Source organism: Cricetulus griseus, chromosome 5, assembly GCF_003668045.3.
Source record: "Cricetulus griseus strain 17A/GY chromosome 5, alternate assembly CriGri-PICRH-1.0, whole genome shotgun sequence".
Taxonomy (NCBI): domain Eukaryota; kingdom Metazoa; phylum Chordata; class Mammalia; order Rodentia; family Cricetidae; genus Cricetulus; species Cricetulus griseus.
Genome location: NC_048598.1, coordinates 3,661,561 through 3,678,870, shown reverse-complemented (window position 1 = coordinate 3,678,870; position 17,310 = coordinate 3,661,561). Strand labels below are relative to the sequence as shown.

Genomic DNA, 17,310 nt, shown 5'->3' with positions numbered 1-17,310 from the left:
TTTACTCTTGAATTTTTTAATAACAAAATAAAATAGGAAGTTCAGCCAGGCATGGTGGTGCACACCTTTAATCCCAGCACTTGGGAGGCAGAAGCAGGTGGATGTTTGTGAGTTCAAAGACAGCCAGCCAGTGTGCTACACTGAGAAATGAGAAATCCTGTCCCAAAAAACAAACGAAAAAACCAGTCAACCAACCAAACAAGTAAATACATAAAAATAGAAAGTTCATCAATACTTACATACCCCTTTACTAGCAATGGGAGTTTAGGAAGCTAGTTTTATTCTGGTTAATGTTCTTTCTATAGCCAATCTTAAAAAACAAAACAAAACAAAAAACACTAAAGCATTAATTTCTGTTCTTAAAAATATAACACCAATTCCTAAGTTCCTTTGACAGGACTTCAACTGTGATAAAAAGAAAGCCCAGCTAGTTTATTAAAGCCAAGTCTGTCTTTTCTACTACCTATTTTATTTTTCTCCCAGAACACGTATTAGGTTGTTCTTCTGTCTGATGCAGTTTAAATTATGTCCCCACAAGTTTTACATTTCATTAGTATGGGACAAAAGCCAGTTACAAACCCTGAAACAATTTCCACTGCTGAAGGAGGTTCAAGCATTATTAAACTACTAATAGCATCAACCTTAAAAAACAAAAAAGACAAACATGAGAGATTCCACAATTTATCTACTGAGCTGAGTATTCCTTCCCTAAAATGCCTGGAGCAAGACGAGTCCTGGATTTTGGCTTACTCAACTGTATCTGCCTATAATGAGGAACCCATGGCATCTAAGCATGAAGTTCATTTGTTTCAAGAGTGCCTTATACACATAAAGTAAAGGAAACCACAGCCAGTACTTTTATTTCACTTGTGTGGATTTGATGGTTGGTTTCCCACTTAGGGAATCACACCAGTGTTCAAGCCTGTGCTTCAGGTTTCTGACTTCCACTCTGAGATGCCTATTTAACTCTTTAAAGGTTTGTGGGTGATCATCAAAATGTTATAATCTACAAAAACATGAAAACGTCCTATATAGAATTTCTTCTAATCCTGACTCCCTTAGCCACTGCTCAGACATCATCTGTCATCTGGATAAACGAGTATATATATTTTAAAGATATTAGTTTTAGTTACAAGCATGTGTGCATTTGCAGATATGTATACCTCAGTGCAGATGCCAGAGGCCAGAAGCACCCTCCTGGAGATGGAGTTACATACAAATAGTAACTGCAGATATGGGTGTTGGGAACCGAACTCTAGTAGTCCTATACAAGAACTTTTTTTTTTTTTTTTTTCGAGACAGGGTTTCTCTGTGTAGCTTTGGAGCCTATCCTGGCACTTGCTCTGGAGACCAGGCTAGCCTCGAGATCCGCCTGCCTCTGCCTCCCGAGAGCTGGGATTAAAGGAGTGCACCACCAACACCCAGCAAGAACTTTATTCTTGAACCTACATCTAAGTTCAAGAACTGAACTATCCAATATGGTGTCCAAGAGCACTGGAACTACTAATCTCTCTGACTTCTATAATCAATGGCCACACCAAGGAATGGATAACATTTCAAATGGGCTTTTTCCTTTGAAACAGAATCTCACTGTGCAGCCCTGGCTGTCCTGGCACTCGCTCTGTAGACCAGGCTGTCCTGGAACTCAGAGACCCACCTGCCTCTGCCTTCCAAGTGCTGGGATTAATGGCGTGCACCACCACACCAAACCCAATGGGGTTTCTGAGAACATCCTTCTGGGTGCGATAGTTACTGTACATACACCTCAGATCCTTGAGCTTACATACTCTGAGGGGTAGAAATCTAGAGGCTTACCATTTTTACTATATCAGAATACGCTGATTCAACAATTACACCACGATTAGTTGAAACATACTCAACCAGTTCATTCAACGTTGCTCTTTTAATTTCTTTGCTCTTCAAGTCTGAAACAGAGTCCATGAAATCAAACAGTACACAGCACTGCTGTAGCTTCTGGCAGAAAAGCTCTTGTTGTTCATTTGAAGTAACATCTATAAACAGAAAAGGGAAAGGCTCTGAATAAATCAACCTTAACATGACTTTTGTGTTTTTTAAATTTAACTTTGTAGAAGGTATTTGCATCGCACAGTCCTCTAAGTGATTGAGGTAAATTTATGCATCTATAATCCTATCATGTGGGGATTTACACTGGCAGTTCTTGCTGCCCACAACCAATCACTGAATATTACTGATTCACACACACCTTTCTTGGGATCACCTCAAATACTTTAGATGCTCATCACCCCACACCTAGATTTCAGTCAGAACATGATAGTTTTCGTAACTAATTACTCATTTCTGATTATTATCTAAGCTGCTTGAAAGTTAAAAAGAATCAATACTATTGTAAGATCCTCTGTATTGTATCAAAGAGCAGCTGCCTATCCCAAATCACCATGCCTCACCACCCCAGTGAAACCACAGGCCTGGAGGCTCCTGGGAGCACATGCTCTTTTCTCAGAATGCCCATCTCCCCACATTACTGTCTTGGAGACTCCACCCCCTGGTTCCATTTTGGCCTAAGTCCTTCATAAGGATTTTCCTAATAGAACTGAAACTAAACAGGCGGGTTAATCCACCTCTTCTCAAGTATTTTAGGCCTGTATCTCTGCTGCAGTACTTTCTGTATCATATGGCAATTGTATCTGTTATTTTCAATTATCCTAATCTACGATGTCCCCCAGAGCAGGAGCCAAGTGTTACCTCACGCCTACTGTTCCCTTCTCCCCTCTAATGCCCAGCATAGAGCCTGGCCCATAAAAGCACGTAATAGATATCTGCCTTTTGCTTGTTACAGAAACAAGGTACTTTACATCAATCCTAACAAATATATTACGTTTTTTTGTTCTTAGCATAAAAAATTACAACCTTTAAACTCTAGACCTTCAAATCTGTCAACAGGAACCTTCCAGTAGCTTACCTAAGTCTCTTGAACTACTGAGATTACATTTCCAAGATCATATACATAAAACCTGATATTTAGTTTCATAACATATAACATTTTTCCAACCAAAACCAGCACCTGTTTTATATAAAGGTATGAAAAAGATCTTCAAAAACATTAAAATATCACCACAGGTATCTACACTGTATGTCCCCATGTGTGGGTGTGTATGTGTGTGTTTGAGAGTACATGTAGGGGCCAAAGGTTGACCTCACATGCCTTTCTCAATCAAGTTCTTCCTTGTTTTTTGAGTCTGGATCTTTCACTGAGCCTGTAACACCACATGTTCAGAACCTGATCCATCTCCACTAAGTCAACCGCATCTGAATGGCCTTTTTCTTAAATCTTTTGGAGTTTTTGGCTCTTAAAGTCGAATGGTTCGTATTTCATTAACAAATGACATTTCCTAGCACTGGTACCAAGTTCATTAGTTTAGAAAGCCACAAGATTCTGTAAACTAACAATGGTAAGCTTTCCGGAATACGTATTACAGATAGCCACTTGAGAAGATGAAATCATTTCTAAGAACCCTTTCTCAACTCACAGAAAAATCCCCATAGTTCTCTCAGTTACTCACTTTTCAAACACACCCATATCATTCAAATACAGATTTATCTTTTCTAAAGTAGACAATGTATCTGTATTACAACTTAGTCTCTTGTGTGTTTGTGGGACTGGGAACTGAACACAAACATCACCCACGCTAGGCAAGAGTCCTACTACTGAGCAACGTTCCCGCCCTGGTATTGCATCTTTAATGTAATTAGATCCCATTACAATGGTCTGAAGATGACAGACGGCACCTTCAGAGGCTGACGCAGTTCTAACAGTCTTAAAACATTTCCTGAGCTTTTTCTCCTCCTCGGCGCTGACATGAACACAACTTCCAGCTGTACCCACTTTTACACATCATCATCTCTCTCAGCGAGTCCTGGTAGCTCACCTCTCCACTCTCACATGTGAAACCATTCAAAACCTTAGCCAGGCATAGTGGCTCACTCATTTAATCCTGGAGACAGAGGCAGGAGAATTTCTAAGAGTGAGGGGCCAGCCTGGTTACACATTGCGACCTTTCTCAACATCAACAGTAAACCCATGCCTTGATGCTACAATACAGTAAGAAAGTGGTAGGAAAATGGTTTGCATTCAGAAGAAACTGATTTCAATTCCAATCCCTTCCCCAACGCTGGAGACACATGGTACAAGACCCTCTCGTGATGCTGGGCAGCTTCATGAAACCTCAAGTATTCGTATCACTCATATCCTAAGATACAGACTATTCCCATTTGCTCAGTCATTCCGAATTTAATTATCCTAAGCTACTTAGAGTTTTGTTCACCCACAAGGTGAACCCTTGGTTGCCAGTCAGGTGGGTCTACCTGGAAGAAATGGATCACTAGGGTTATGCCACTTCTGCCACAATAATGTTCTGCCCAAGAGCATACAGCTTACATAAATAATAAAACAACTTCCTCCTTTATCAGGTATCTTTTGTCAATGCAATCAGAAAACAAACACACTGATGGATAGTAATCTCTTTGAAAACATATAAATGAACGTGACTGTATAAAGGAAGAATATTTAAAACAACAGGCTTGAGTCTCAACTGTCCCCCCCCCTCAGGCTCATGTGGTCCATAGCTGCTGGTGTTGTTTCTGGGGCTGTGGAGCCTTTGGAATCTGGGGCCTAGATGGCAGAGGTAGGTGACTAGGGCTGGGCTTTTCAAAGTTTTAGCACTTGTGGCTCTGGCCTGTATTCTCTGCTTCCTGCCTGACCTGATGCAAATGAGCATCTGCAGCCAGGTGCTCCCAAGGCTGTGCCATCCTGGCTGACAGACTGCCACTCTCTGGAACCATGAGCCACAACTAACACTTCCTCCCTTGAATGGTTTCTGTCAGGTATTTCTGTCACAGAGACGAGGAGAGTTTCCTAATAAATACTTGATCTCCCCAAGTATTTACCAATGAGCAATTGAGAACTACTATATGTACAGCACATTTAACAATTTCAATGCCTTAAGGTTTTTAATGTTGTTCAGGGAAGTATATTACATAATGGTCTGCACTACCCAACTGTACTATTTTTCAGTAACATCCTCAGAACTAAGGCCTTTTTAAAAAAAAATATTTATTAATTATGTATATAGAATTCTGCATCTATGTTCGCCTGCACACCAGAAGGGGGCACCAGATCTCATCACAGATGGCTGTGAGCCACCATGTGGTTGCTGGGACTTGAACTCAGGACCTCTGGAAGAGCAGTCAATGCTCTTAACCTCTGGAGAGCCAGCTCTCCAGCCCGCCTTTTTTTTTTTTTCAAAACTTTTCTGTATAGCTCTGGCTGTCCTAGAACTCAGAGATACCTCCCTCTGGCTCTTAAGTTCTGGAATTAAAGGATGCACCACACCATCCCCAGCCAGAATATGAGTTTTTAAAATGCATGTAACTTTTCCATTTTATTATGACTAAAACTATATTTCACAAAAGACTGTTAAAAATAAAAGTCACTGTGACAAGCAGGTAGGAAAGAGACAGCTCTGAGGAAAAGAGGTTTCCTCTTTGGGGATTCATTAGCATACTGTCAACAACTCCCCAAAGCCCTGTTACATGCTCCCTGAACTTTTCACACCCAACCTGAAGATGTACCTAGCTCATACTGTAAGAAATATTGTCCTACAGTGCTATTTTTCTTTCTTTTCTTTTTTAAGTTTTTTTTCGAGACAGGGTTTCCCTGTGGCTTTGGAGCCTGTCCTGAAACTAGCTCTTGTAGACCAGCTGGTCTCAAACTCACAGAGATCCACTGGCCTCTGCCTCCCGAGAGTGCCAGTACTGTTTTTCAAACTATGGAATGGAACCAACTGGGTAGGAGTATCGTGCTGATGGGTCACAACTAGAGTTATGCAAGTGAACCAATCAGAGGGTCCTGCGTGTAACAGCGTTATATTATTGCACTGTGGATAGGTCCTCAGTTGTAAAGCAAGAAGTGCTCCCCACATCATCCTACGATATGTAAAACAACACTACAGTATCAGCGGCTGGAGTGCAGACGCAGAGCACCTACTACTACATGTATGAGACACGAGACTTCATCCCTACAAGATCCCACACTGGGCAGGCCTAGTGATGAAGGAAATTAGTCACGATACAAAGGGAACGGTGCTATCCACGGAGCACCCAATGTCCCCACAAAGGTGCATCCTGAGGCAGGCCAGTTAGCTCTAAACTGTGGTGTGACCTAACTCCGTGGTCTAAGCGTCCTCATATATGGCAATCAGGTTTCAACAGAAAGGAAATCTAAGAGGTAACAAAAGACAAGCAAGACCTTTGTAAAGAAAATCAAGACACAGCTGGGCGTGGTGCACACCTTTTGGTCCCAGCACTCAGAAGTCAGAAGCAGGCTGATCTCTGTGAACTTGAGGCCAGTCTGTGCTACATAGTGAGTTCCAGGATAGCCAGGGCTATGTAGAGAGGCACTGTCTCAAAAAGCCAAAAGAAAAAAGAGAGAGAGAGAGAGAGAGAGAGAGAGAGAGAGAGAGAGAGAGAGAGAGAGAGAGAGAGGTCCTAACACTGTCATCAAATAAATGGAGATAGATTACAACATATTCAGTATCTTCATCAATGAGTCTACTCAAATAATTTAATTTGGATCAAAATCTTGGCACAATGTTTTGAGAACCTGAAAAGCTGACCTAAAGAACCTAAACATTCATCTAGACCAGAGGTTCTCAGAGGCCTGTGGGTCAAAATCCCTTTGGGGCTGAATGACCGGTTCACAGGGGTCACCTAACATCATCAAAAACAGATATTTACATTACAATTCACAGCAGTAGCAAAATTAGTTATGAGGTAGTGATGAAAATAACTTGGGGGGGGTCCACCGCACCAAGAGAACTGTAGTAAAGGGGCACGGCTTTAGGAAGGTTGGGAACCGCTGCTCTGGACAGTTAAGGAGGCAAGAGCTGCCTCTTGTACTTCACTGTTCCATGTACCCAACACCTATCTGATTGCCCTCAGTTTACCCCACACACTCATCTCTTCCAGCTCCACCCCTTTCTCTCTGTGTTCTCTGCATAAGAGAGAACAAGTGGTTACTGGTTTTCTGACACTGGCTTGTTCCTCTTAATGCTTTCCAGTCCCATTTATTCTCCTGTGCATGCTTGGCTTCACTCATGTTCTCCTCATGGCTAATCTTGGCTGTCAACTTGAATCAATTAAAACCCAGGTAAGGAGATGGCACACCATTGAAGGTTTTTTCTTGACTGGATCATTTGATGTCGGAAGACCACCCTACATCTAGGCCACCCCTCAGGTAACAATGTGCATAAAAAGACATGGAAGAAGGAAGCTTTTGCTTTTTGCCTGTTTGCCCTCACTCTGGCTGGCAAGTTCATTTATTCTGCTGAGGCATTCCTTGGTTAGTTTCAAACTTACTTCTTTGGGACTCCAACACGAGCTAAAAACCAAGCCTTGTGGCCTGAACAACTCCAGATGCTTGGCCTTTCCTTCAAGAGACCACCATTGTTGGACTAACTGAATCACAGCCTATAAGCCACTCTAATAAATTCCCTTTAAATATAGATTCATTCTATCAGCTCTACACCTCTAGAGAACCCCAACTCAAGGTGAATAAAATTCTGGGTGTACCTACTACATTCTGTTTGATAGACATCTGAGCTGGTTTCATTGTTTTGACTATTATGAACAGCGTAGCCACAGCAGACAGGGGTGTGCAAATTCTCTATGATATGCTGATTTAATAGTCCTGTGCGTACACCAACACTGGAATAGATGGGTCATAGGGTAGTTCTATTTTTAGTTATAAGAAACTTGCACAGGGCTGGACAGATGGCTCAGTGGTTAAGAGCAATGACTGTTCTTCCAGAGGTCCTGAGTTCAATTCCCGGCAACCACATGGTGGCTCACAACCACCTGGAATGAGATCTGGTGCCCTCTGCTGGCCTGCAGGCAGAAGACTGTGTACACAATAAGTAAATAAAATCTTAAAAAAGAAATTTCCACACTGATTTCCACAGTGCAGCACAAGTCTCCTCCCCCTAGCAGGGAATAGGGGCCCTTTTCCCCATAGTCTTGCTAGCATTTGCTGTCATTTGTTTTCTTGACAGTCATCTGGCAGGGGTGAGAGGGGCTCTCAAAACAGTTTTAGTTTGCATTTTCCTGATGGCTAAGGATATAGAGCACTTTTAAAAGTACTACTGGCCATTTTCTTTCTTCTATTGGGAACTATGTATTTGGCTATTAATTCATTTACTCACGGGATGATTTCTGTGATTAACTTTTACAGCTCTCTATTTGAACAACTCTCTGGTCTGACAGCAGATGGCCAAGATTCGCTTCTCCCGGTCCAGTCAGCTGTCTCCTCACTCTGGGACTGTCTCCTTTGCTTTGCAGAAGCTTAATTTCATGTCATTACAATTTTGCCAATTCTTGGGATTTCCTGGGCTGTTGAATCCTTTCCAGGAAGTCCTTGCCATGACGTATAGTGAAATGCTTTACTTCCAGCAGTTTTGGAGTTAAGACTTGGCTAACTGAAGGCCTCTGATCCACCCTGAGCTGACGGCAGTACCTGTGTCGGGCCGTCTTCCACATATGAAATCCAGAGTTTCTGGCACTGTTGAGGAGGTGAACTTTTCTTCAACCTTTATTCTTTACATCTTTGTAAAAAACTAACGCAGTTGTGTTTTACACTAGACTAGGCAAAAGGCCAAGAAATGATTGTTGGTCATTTTTTAAATAAATGAATAGTTTTACAACCCTTGTATGAATCTTACATGGTCAATAAATATTATTCTACCTATAATTTTAGAATTCAACTTGCTAATATTTTATTAAAGACTGTTCAATTTATGTTTACTGGAGACATTGCTCTGTAACTTACTTTCTAGTAATTTTTTCCTTAATTCAGAGTCAACCAAATAGACACATACCTATTGAAATTTTTGTTTCTTCTTGTGTCGTTTTTAGAAAGCGTTTTACTTCAAAGAATTTTCCCATATCCTTTAAGATTTCAAACAAAAGAGCATAATTTTGTACCTGAAAGCTATGAAATCCTAGATAAAAGGTACTAACTATTACTATAAAACAAGTTAAAACTGTAGTCAAAGTCAGAGGTCAGCTTCCAGCAAGACAAAGTAAGAATTCCTCAGACCTATCTGCTTCCCACAAAGTTCAGTTTAAAACAACCATTTAGCCAAGTGTGATGGTACTTGTCTGTAATTCCAGCACTTGACAGGTAGAGGCAGGAAGCTCACCAAAAGTTCAAGGCCAGCCTCGCCTACATATAGAGATCCAGGATAGTCAGGGCTATAGAGCAAGATCCTTTTTCAAAATAAATAAAGTTCTAAGATAATAAAACACATTTAAAGACTCTATGAATAGACCCAAGGGCAAGCAAACACCTAAGAATATCTATGAAAACTCAGGGAACTAGCTGGGGTGGGTGGGGGGGGGGGAGGACACCCATCTCATGAACAAGGCCTCGGATTTGAGCCCTATACCACAAATAACTTAAGAAAATTCAGGAATCAGAATCTGAACTAAGATGCTCCCTTCGCTCGGCAAGGCATGAACACTACTCAAAGAACCAGAGGTTCCCTACCTCAAGCTCCCTGACGGCCTCCTTCAGGTAAGGGACAGACAGGGGCACTCTATCCTGCTGTAGAGGCTCAGCTCTAGCCAATTGCAGCACAGAAGTGAGGGTTCCTTTCTTACACCACTCACACCACAGAGACTGTACTTTGGGGCAACACCACCAAGAATACGCCCCCAACCACTGTACGCTTGCCCTTTATCACACCGAAAAGACCTTAGGCCACCGCACACAAGTTACCCTTAACACAGTTAGCTCTTCTTTCCCGAAGGATCCTCCAGTTTACAGGTGCTCCAGAAACTGCTGGGCTATGAGAGAAAGGAATATTAGAGACTTCTATATTCACCAAAGACACCAGATAGCCGCAGGCCAATTCATTGTCAGGAGAGATCTGTAAGAACAGATCGTGTATAAGAACACAATCACTGGTATAAATCCCTTGAAGCCTAAACTAAATTGGTTTAAACCAACTGAGTCCTATAGCATTGCTAAAAACAATGGAGCAGTCAGTCAGGTGGAAAAGTGGGGTGTAAGAGGTAGGAGTACTGTTGGGAACAGAGGAACGATGTGAGCACAACCAAAGCAGCACCTCTCTGAGGAGCACTATCAGAGGCCGGAAACACCGTATCAGTGGTGAGGTGGGGAGATCTCCCCCAGGCACTAACAACCCAGATGCTGAGGCCAGTACTCAATACATACTTTACATACCATCCCCTACGCTTCCTACTTCTACCTCTCCCTCTCTGTCTGCAAAAGTACAGCCCACAGGTTAACAAGAGGGGAGGAAAAAGCGTAACGTAACTGCTTGTGAGAGTACTCAGTAGATTTAACAGAGTATGATTCTCAAGTAGCCATTATTCAAAGAAAACCACAATTAAAGAAGAAAAGTGTCACGACACTGTCAAGTAGAGAATACCAATAAAGAGAAAAAAATACCAACAAAAAGTAAATGAGAAGTCTAACAAAATGAAAAATTCACTAACAGGACTCATCAGAAACTGAAAGACATATCAAGACTATATTCCAATCTCAAAGAACTGGAACAAGGGCTAGAGAGATAGCTGCTCCCGTAGAGGACCTGGGTTTGAGTTCCAGGACCCACGTGGTGACTTACAACGATCCATTACTCCTGTTCCAGGGACTCCAATGCCCTCTTTTAACCAAACACACATAGTACACACATAGACACAGGCCAAACATTCACATACAAAGTAAAACAAATAGATCTAATGTTTTAAAATGAAGAACATAGGCTGTACTTTTCCAGCCAGACGGTTCCTTCTTTATGGGATAGACCAATGAGGACACCCTAAAGAATCCTTGTGTGGAATCTTCACCAGCCTAGTAGGAATTCAGAACTCTCAAATCCCCCAGAGTGGTGTCCAGCTCTCTCCTCAGCAACAGACTGAGGGAGCTGGACGCATCCTATACATGACATAACCTTGTGTGGTTCTGTATCCCAGCCTACAAGCTTTATCCGGCTGGGTGTGTGGGTAAGTGAGTCCTGTGTAGCACAGAGAGCTGGCGGTATAGCCAGCGGTGGCCCCTCAGAACAAAGTGCATCCCATCATACTGCAGCTTCTCCCACAGCTGCTGGAAGTGTTTGTACGCACCCATCTCGGCCCACCTGATGGCTGCTGCCAGTGGAAAGGGAACACTGATACTTGAACAGCCTATTTTAAAGTTCTCTTCCTCTTCTTCGCCATTTTTTTTCTTTTTCTTTTTCTTTTTTTTTTTTTTTTGGATTTTATTTATTTAATATGTATACGACATTCTGCTCCCATGTATATCTGCACACCAGCAGAGGGCACCAGATCTCATAATGGATGATTGTGAGCCACCATGTGGTTGCTGGGAATTGAACTCAGGACCTCTGGAAGAACAGTCAGTGCTCCTAACCTCTGAGGCATCTCTCCAGCCCCGTTCTTCGCCATTTTCTTCAGAGTCAGTGTGAGAAGCCCAGGTACAATCATTTCAAGTTTTTCATTCATTACTGTTGTGTTTAATAACAAATACTCGAAAGGGCAGGCGTAATTTGTAATGAGATAGTTTATTAACCAATTCCCAGTCGCTGCTGCTCTTTTAATTGAAATCTAAACTAACATCGCATATAGGATTCATGCTAAAAAATTATATACTAAACACAGTATCATAGCAACCCAGCACTGCCATTCAGTGGCATGCTGAGGGTGTGGCCCAGAATTCTAATTTAAGAGACTGACACAGATATAGGACATGTAGCTTTTTTAGCAATACCCAAGACCATTAAAACTAAGAGCCTGAGCTAGCTTTTGTCTGAAGCTCGAGATCAGGCTATAGCAATGGAGCAAAGGAAATACCTGCTTTGGTTAGCAAATGCCTCAGCGCTATGACTGCACACATGCAAACAAACACAGAAATAAGTGGATAAAAATTAAGAAGGAAACTTCCTTTTAGTCTGTGCAACTTATTGTTTTAGAATGAGTATGTGATCTCAGGGTGTGGTGTGGGAGTGGGAATCAGAGAACACTCCAAATGCTCGGCATCAAGTACATTTTGCCTGATGAATCAATCATCTCAAAAGCCCTAGTAAGTGGAATTTATAACCAAGGTTTCAAATGACCCAAATCAGTATTTCTAGAAATAAACAATTTATTCAGAATCAGTCCAAAATTGTTATTATTCTTCCATCATAATATTTGATGAAGTTAAAGCATGGTGTGAACAACCTACAATTACATGGGTCCCATTGACAGAAAAGTATGAGATATTAAATTTGAGGTTTGCTCTAAATGGGGAGTTTTGCTTTTAACAATCTACAAGCTGTTAAAAAATAAAGACACACACACAGAAAAAAAAAAAAAAAAGACACAAGAGAGGTAGTTAAGAATGATATTCCTGACTACGTATTCTTCAAATGAGTTTATTTCAGAAAACAATGAAAACCGAGACTCAATTATGACTCACACCAAGTATTATATCCTAAATTAGTCATCACTGCTCTAGAACTAAAAACAAGTTTCCAAGTATGTGCAGGGTCACCCAGGTGATGATGCTAACACCAGATGTCAGCTACATGAAGCACCGACCCCACCCCTCCTGTCCTGTGGCTGGGTCAGCTAAGGGAAGCTGAGCTATTTCCCCCTCTCCCAGGAAGGAAAGAGGACTTCAGACTAACCCAGAAGCGTTTCATGGTACATCTGCTACTCTAGATGCACTTTACACTCCAGCTAAGGCTTGTTCCCTAACTCCGGGCACAAATGCATCTGCAACACGACTTAAAGAGATGATACATATTTGTCCAATTTTATCTCCTCTGGAAATTTTATCTCCTTTAGGAGACTAAAATTAGTGAAGTGTTTGATGAATTTTCCTAATTAGGTTTATATGCAAATCTCAGTTTTCTCATCCCACTTTATTTCCAGCTTTCAAATTGGGGGAAACCAACAGGAGAGACAGTGCTATGCTAATATGGCTACAGTGTAAGAAAATCCCAAAAGAGAGGTGAGGTATCAACAGTTCTGGAACAGATCACTGTAGTCTGGAATGGCTGGTGACCCGGATTACAAATCTCTCTCTGTCACAAATGTGCTGCACCATCAACAGTTATCTTATTATCAGGGTCTGGTCATAAAGCAAATGTTCTCCATTATTTCTAGGACAAACTTTAGGTTATTTAAGGGCAGTGAAGGCAGTGTTAAATATTAATGGACCATTTGTCCAGCATCTAAGAAATCAGCAGCTTTCTTAGAAAGTTCTCAACCACAAGTCTTTCTCCTGCACAAAAGGAAACGGTGCCCAGTTTTACTTTAATGCAGTCAACATAAATCTTCAGTTTAACACCACAGAGAAGGTGTTAACAACCAACCAAGAAAATCAAACTCTAAGTGACTGGCACAGAATAAACCTAACCTAGGGTTTAGTTTCTTTATCTACAAAATGGTAAAAATGTTGATGTATCTACACATCACTCAGTTAATGTGCTGGTTTGAATGAGAATGGCGCCCACAGGCTCACAGGTTGGAACATCTGGGGAACAGATATTCCAACTGGAACTGTCTGAGAAGGGCCAGGAGGGGTAGCCTTGCTGAAGGACATATGTCACTGTGGGTAGTCTTTCAAGTTCCAAAAGCCCATGCCATCCCCAGACAGTGTTGTCTCTCCTGTCCTCTCTTCTACTTGCAGTTAAGATATAAGTGCTCAGCTACTTATATAGCAACGTGCCTGTCTGCCTTCTGCTATGCTCACAGATATGGTAGTAATGAATTCTCAATTCTCTGAAACTGTAAATTCCTGATAAACTCTTTCTTCTGTAAGTTGCCTTGTTCATGGTGTCTCTTTAAAGCAATAGAAAAATAACTTAAGCGGTCATAAAACATTATAAAATAGATATCAAATATATATGTTATATAAATATATAAGATATAAAAATAATTAAAATTGTTAACTATAACTAGATATAAAATGTTTTTTAGATAAACTTAATAGCTTTTGCTTCATTATTTCACTCAATAAACAATATGGCAAGCTCTCAAAGCTGTGTGGGAAGATACTGGTATCAGACTGGTATCAGATTTCAAAACACTTAGTCTAAAGGCACAAAGCAGGCAACTAAATGACTCATTCAATTCTCCCAGGACACCATCTCCTCTACTAACACACCAAGGAAATCCTGCACTACGTGTACACAGAAGACCAATGGCTGGTAAATCCAACTAAGGACAAGTCCTTCATAAGCAAATCCGGAGTCTTTAGCAGGCTACTGAGGTGAAACCACAAATGTTCATGTGTTTGGCAATCACAGAGACACCCAATGGACACTGATTCAAATACGCAGGGCAGGTGAGAGTGGAAAAGGCACTTGCCTCCAAACCTGCGGACCTGCATTCCATCCTGAAGACATACATGCACGAGCGTGTGCACACACACAGACATATGTGCAACCAAAGAGCCAAAGGTTTTCTTGATATTTAGAACTGTATTTCCAAAAAGGATCTTAAACATAAAGTTTACAAAACAAAACTGGATCTTTACCCCCTACTTGCTCCCTCAGCGGTGGAGTTCAGTCAAGTGTCCAGGACAAAGCACACCTCTTCCCACTTCAAACAATTAGCACGTCCTAGGTACAACCTACTTTAAATAACCCTGTTTGCACTTCTGCAGCTCCCATTCTGAACACAGCTGTATCATGACTTAAGTAGCCTGTTAAAAGCAACCTCCTGACTGGCCCTTCCCTTCTTAAAACCTTGTTCTGCTGTAATACATTCTCCCCTCTGCAGCCACAACACACATTTTAAAAGATTTTTTACCTGTGTATGGGTGTTTTGCCTGCATGCATGTCTGTACACAAGTGTGTCTGGTGCCTGTAGAGGCTAGAAAATCCTCTGGAACTGGAGTTAAGAACTGTTGTGAGCTGCGATGTGGGAGCTGGAATATGAACCCTGAGTTCTGTGGAAGAGCAGCCAGTGATCTTAACCATTGAACCATCTCTCCAGCCAATATTTAAATGAATATATGTATTCATATATATAGAGAGAGACATATTATATCTGCCAAACTTTCTAAAGAGTTAGCCTTACTTGCTGACTACTTACACAATTTCTACTTAATCTTCCTATCAACCCTCTGAGATGCCCCCCAAAATAACCAATGACACCAGAAGGAAGACTGTCAAAAGCATGGAAAAGTTTTAGCTCTTACTTGATCCGTCCACTTTTCTGCTGTTCCCTGCCCTACCTGCGCAGTTGCTAAGACTTTGCTGTGCAGTCTGTCCCCTCCAGACGTTGGGACGCTCTGGCCGCTTCCAATTCTACACATTTCTACCGAGCAGCTGCTTCAACTTCCATTGCTTTAAACGCCACTAACAAGCTGAAGACTCCCAGATTACTATCATAGTGTCCATGTAGTCAGCTCCAGGCCCAAATTAACTTTCCAACAGGCAACTTCAATTCCCCACAGGTACTTCAACCTGTCCCACAAAAATCAATTACCATTTTTAAGCCTAGCATGGTGGCTCACCCCCACAATCTCTCAGCACTTGGATGGCTGAGGCAGATCACCGTGAGTTTTAGGCCAGCCTGCACTACAGTGTGACCCTATCTCAAAACAAAAACAAAATTAAAAAAAAAAAGCAGTACCAACAAAAACAACAATAAAAATGTTATTTTTCTTTCCACAAATCTGATTTGTCTCTCTGTAAACTGTTTCAGCTGGGTGAGGTAGTGCATACCCGGAATGTCATCACTCAGATGGCAGGATTGTTGAGTATGAGGTTAGCCTGGGCTACCAACTAACAAACTACTATTTTATGTCTAGCTGTTCAAATAAAACCATATCATTCTTGACTTCCTTTCACCAGCCCTCTGTCTGAGACACCACCCCCTCTCCATTTAGGAAGACGATTTTTGTATCTCATGTCCAGATTACAATCAGCATCCTTATTTCCATCTCCCACACTCCTCACAACGGTCAAGTATAAACGCAGTGCACTAACTGGACCCTTTCCTTAAGGTAACATCGAAAGTGCGACCAGGAACTGCTACTCCAGTGTCTAAGCACACAATGGCTGGCAATCCTCACACATGCTGTGCTCAACAGTGGATCACGAATGCTGTCCCATGGGTGGGTCTCAGGCTCCATCTATCTTTGCCCAACACCTCCTAGTCAGTTGATGTTTCTCCAGGAAGTTTTCCGTTTTCTCTTCTTCCATAATAAAACTAGGCTGGGTCTCTCTCACTTCCCTGACAGCCCAATGCGAAGCAAACTTCTTAAGGATTGAAACTTCTTAAAGGATGTATTCTTTGCCCCACTATAAGTTACTAAATATGATTAATTTATTGTTTTATTTACCTAAGTAACATTTTAATCCCCAAAATGGATCGTGTAAATTCTAAGTATCATGGAAACCAGAGGGAGAAAAATTTTGTACTAGATTTTTTTTTTTAAAGGCAAAGTTCATATCAGGCAAGCAAATTCTTTTCAAAGAATAGTAGTGGTAAGGGTAATTTTTATTACAACATAGTTCTACAAAAGTTTTATCTTATTTTACTTAGAACTTTAACAGATGTTTATCTTTAGAAGTCTACCTAAAAAATTGTTTTAAAAACTCACCAAGTTTTGCTAACTTCAGGATTATAAAAATTTTGTTATATTTTTCACTTTTATCAATTGAAGAAAAAATAATGATTTCAAATACTACTTGGCTTCTGATAATAATTACAATTCTAGAACATCCTTTATCAGACAAAGTATACATTTTTAAGGGGTCTAGTTTTGACATTTGATATTCCTGAACTTCAAGTTCTAAGCCCAGTGATTAAAAAGTTCTTATTTCAGGCACTTAATCTCTAGTCATTGTCTATACTATTTTTATGTATATAAGATTTATTTATTTTTACGTGCTGACTGCTTGACTCCATGTATGTATGTGTGCCATGTGCATAGCTAACAAGCAGTTGTGAGCTGCCATGTGAGTTCCAGGAAGCCAATCTGAGTCCTTCACAAGAGCAGCAGTGCTCTTAGCCATTCAGCCTCTCTCCAGCCACCTACACTGTTTTAAACCCACACTTGCCTCCCTGTTTTCAAGAGATCCTCTGATAAAATAACTAGAATGCTATTTATTTAGAAGAAGCGTGAGATCAATTCCCAAAGGAGGCTCAAGAGAATAACTTCTGAGTCCCTCCTGCCCAGCACCTCACAGTGGGCTGGAGGTGAATTAATTAGCTTAGCTTGGGATCCAGGACTGTGATCCCAAGAAATCT

General features: G+C 41.2%; 1 protein-coding gene across 2 annotated transcripts in view; it reads right to left on the bottom strand.

Moving 5' to 3' along the window:
- Positions 1 to 17,310, bottom strand: part of Ppp2r5a (protein phosphatase 2 regulatory subunit B'alpha) — a 42,002-nt gene that overhangs the window by 16,920 nt on the left and 7,772 nt on the right. For both annotated transcript variants that reach the window (XM_027418681.2, XM_027418680.2), the window contains exon 2: positions 1,816 to 2,012. In XM_027418681.2, coding sequence (XP_027274482.1) covers positions 1,816 to 2,012 — 197 coding nt within the window. The remainder of the gene's footprint in view (positions 1 to 1,815; positions 2,013 to 17,310) is intronic.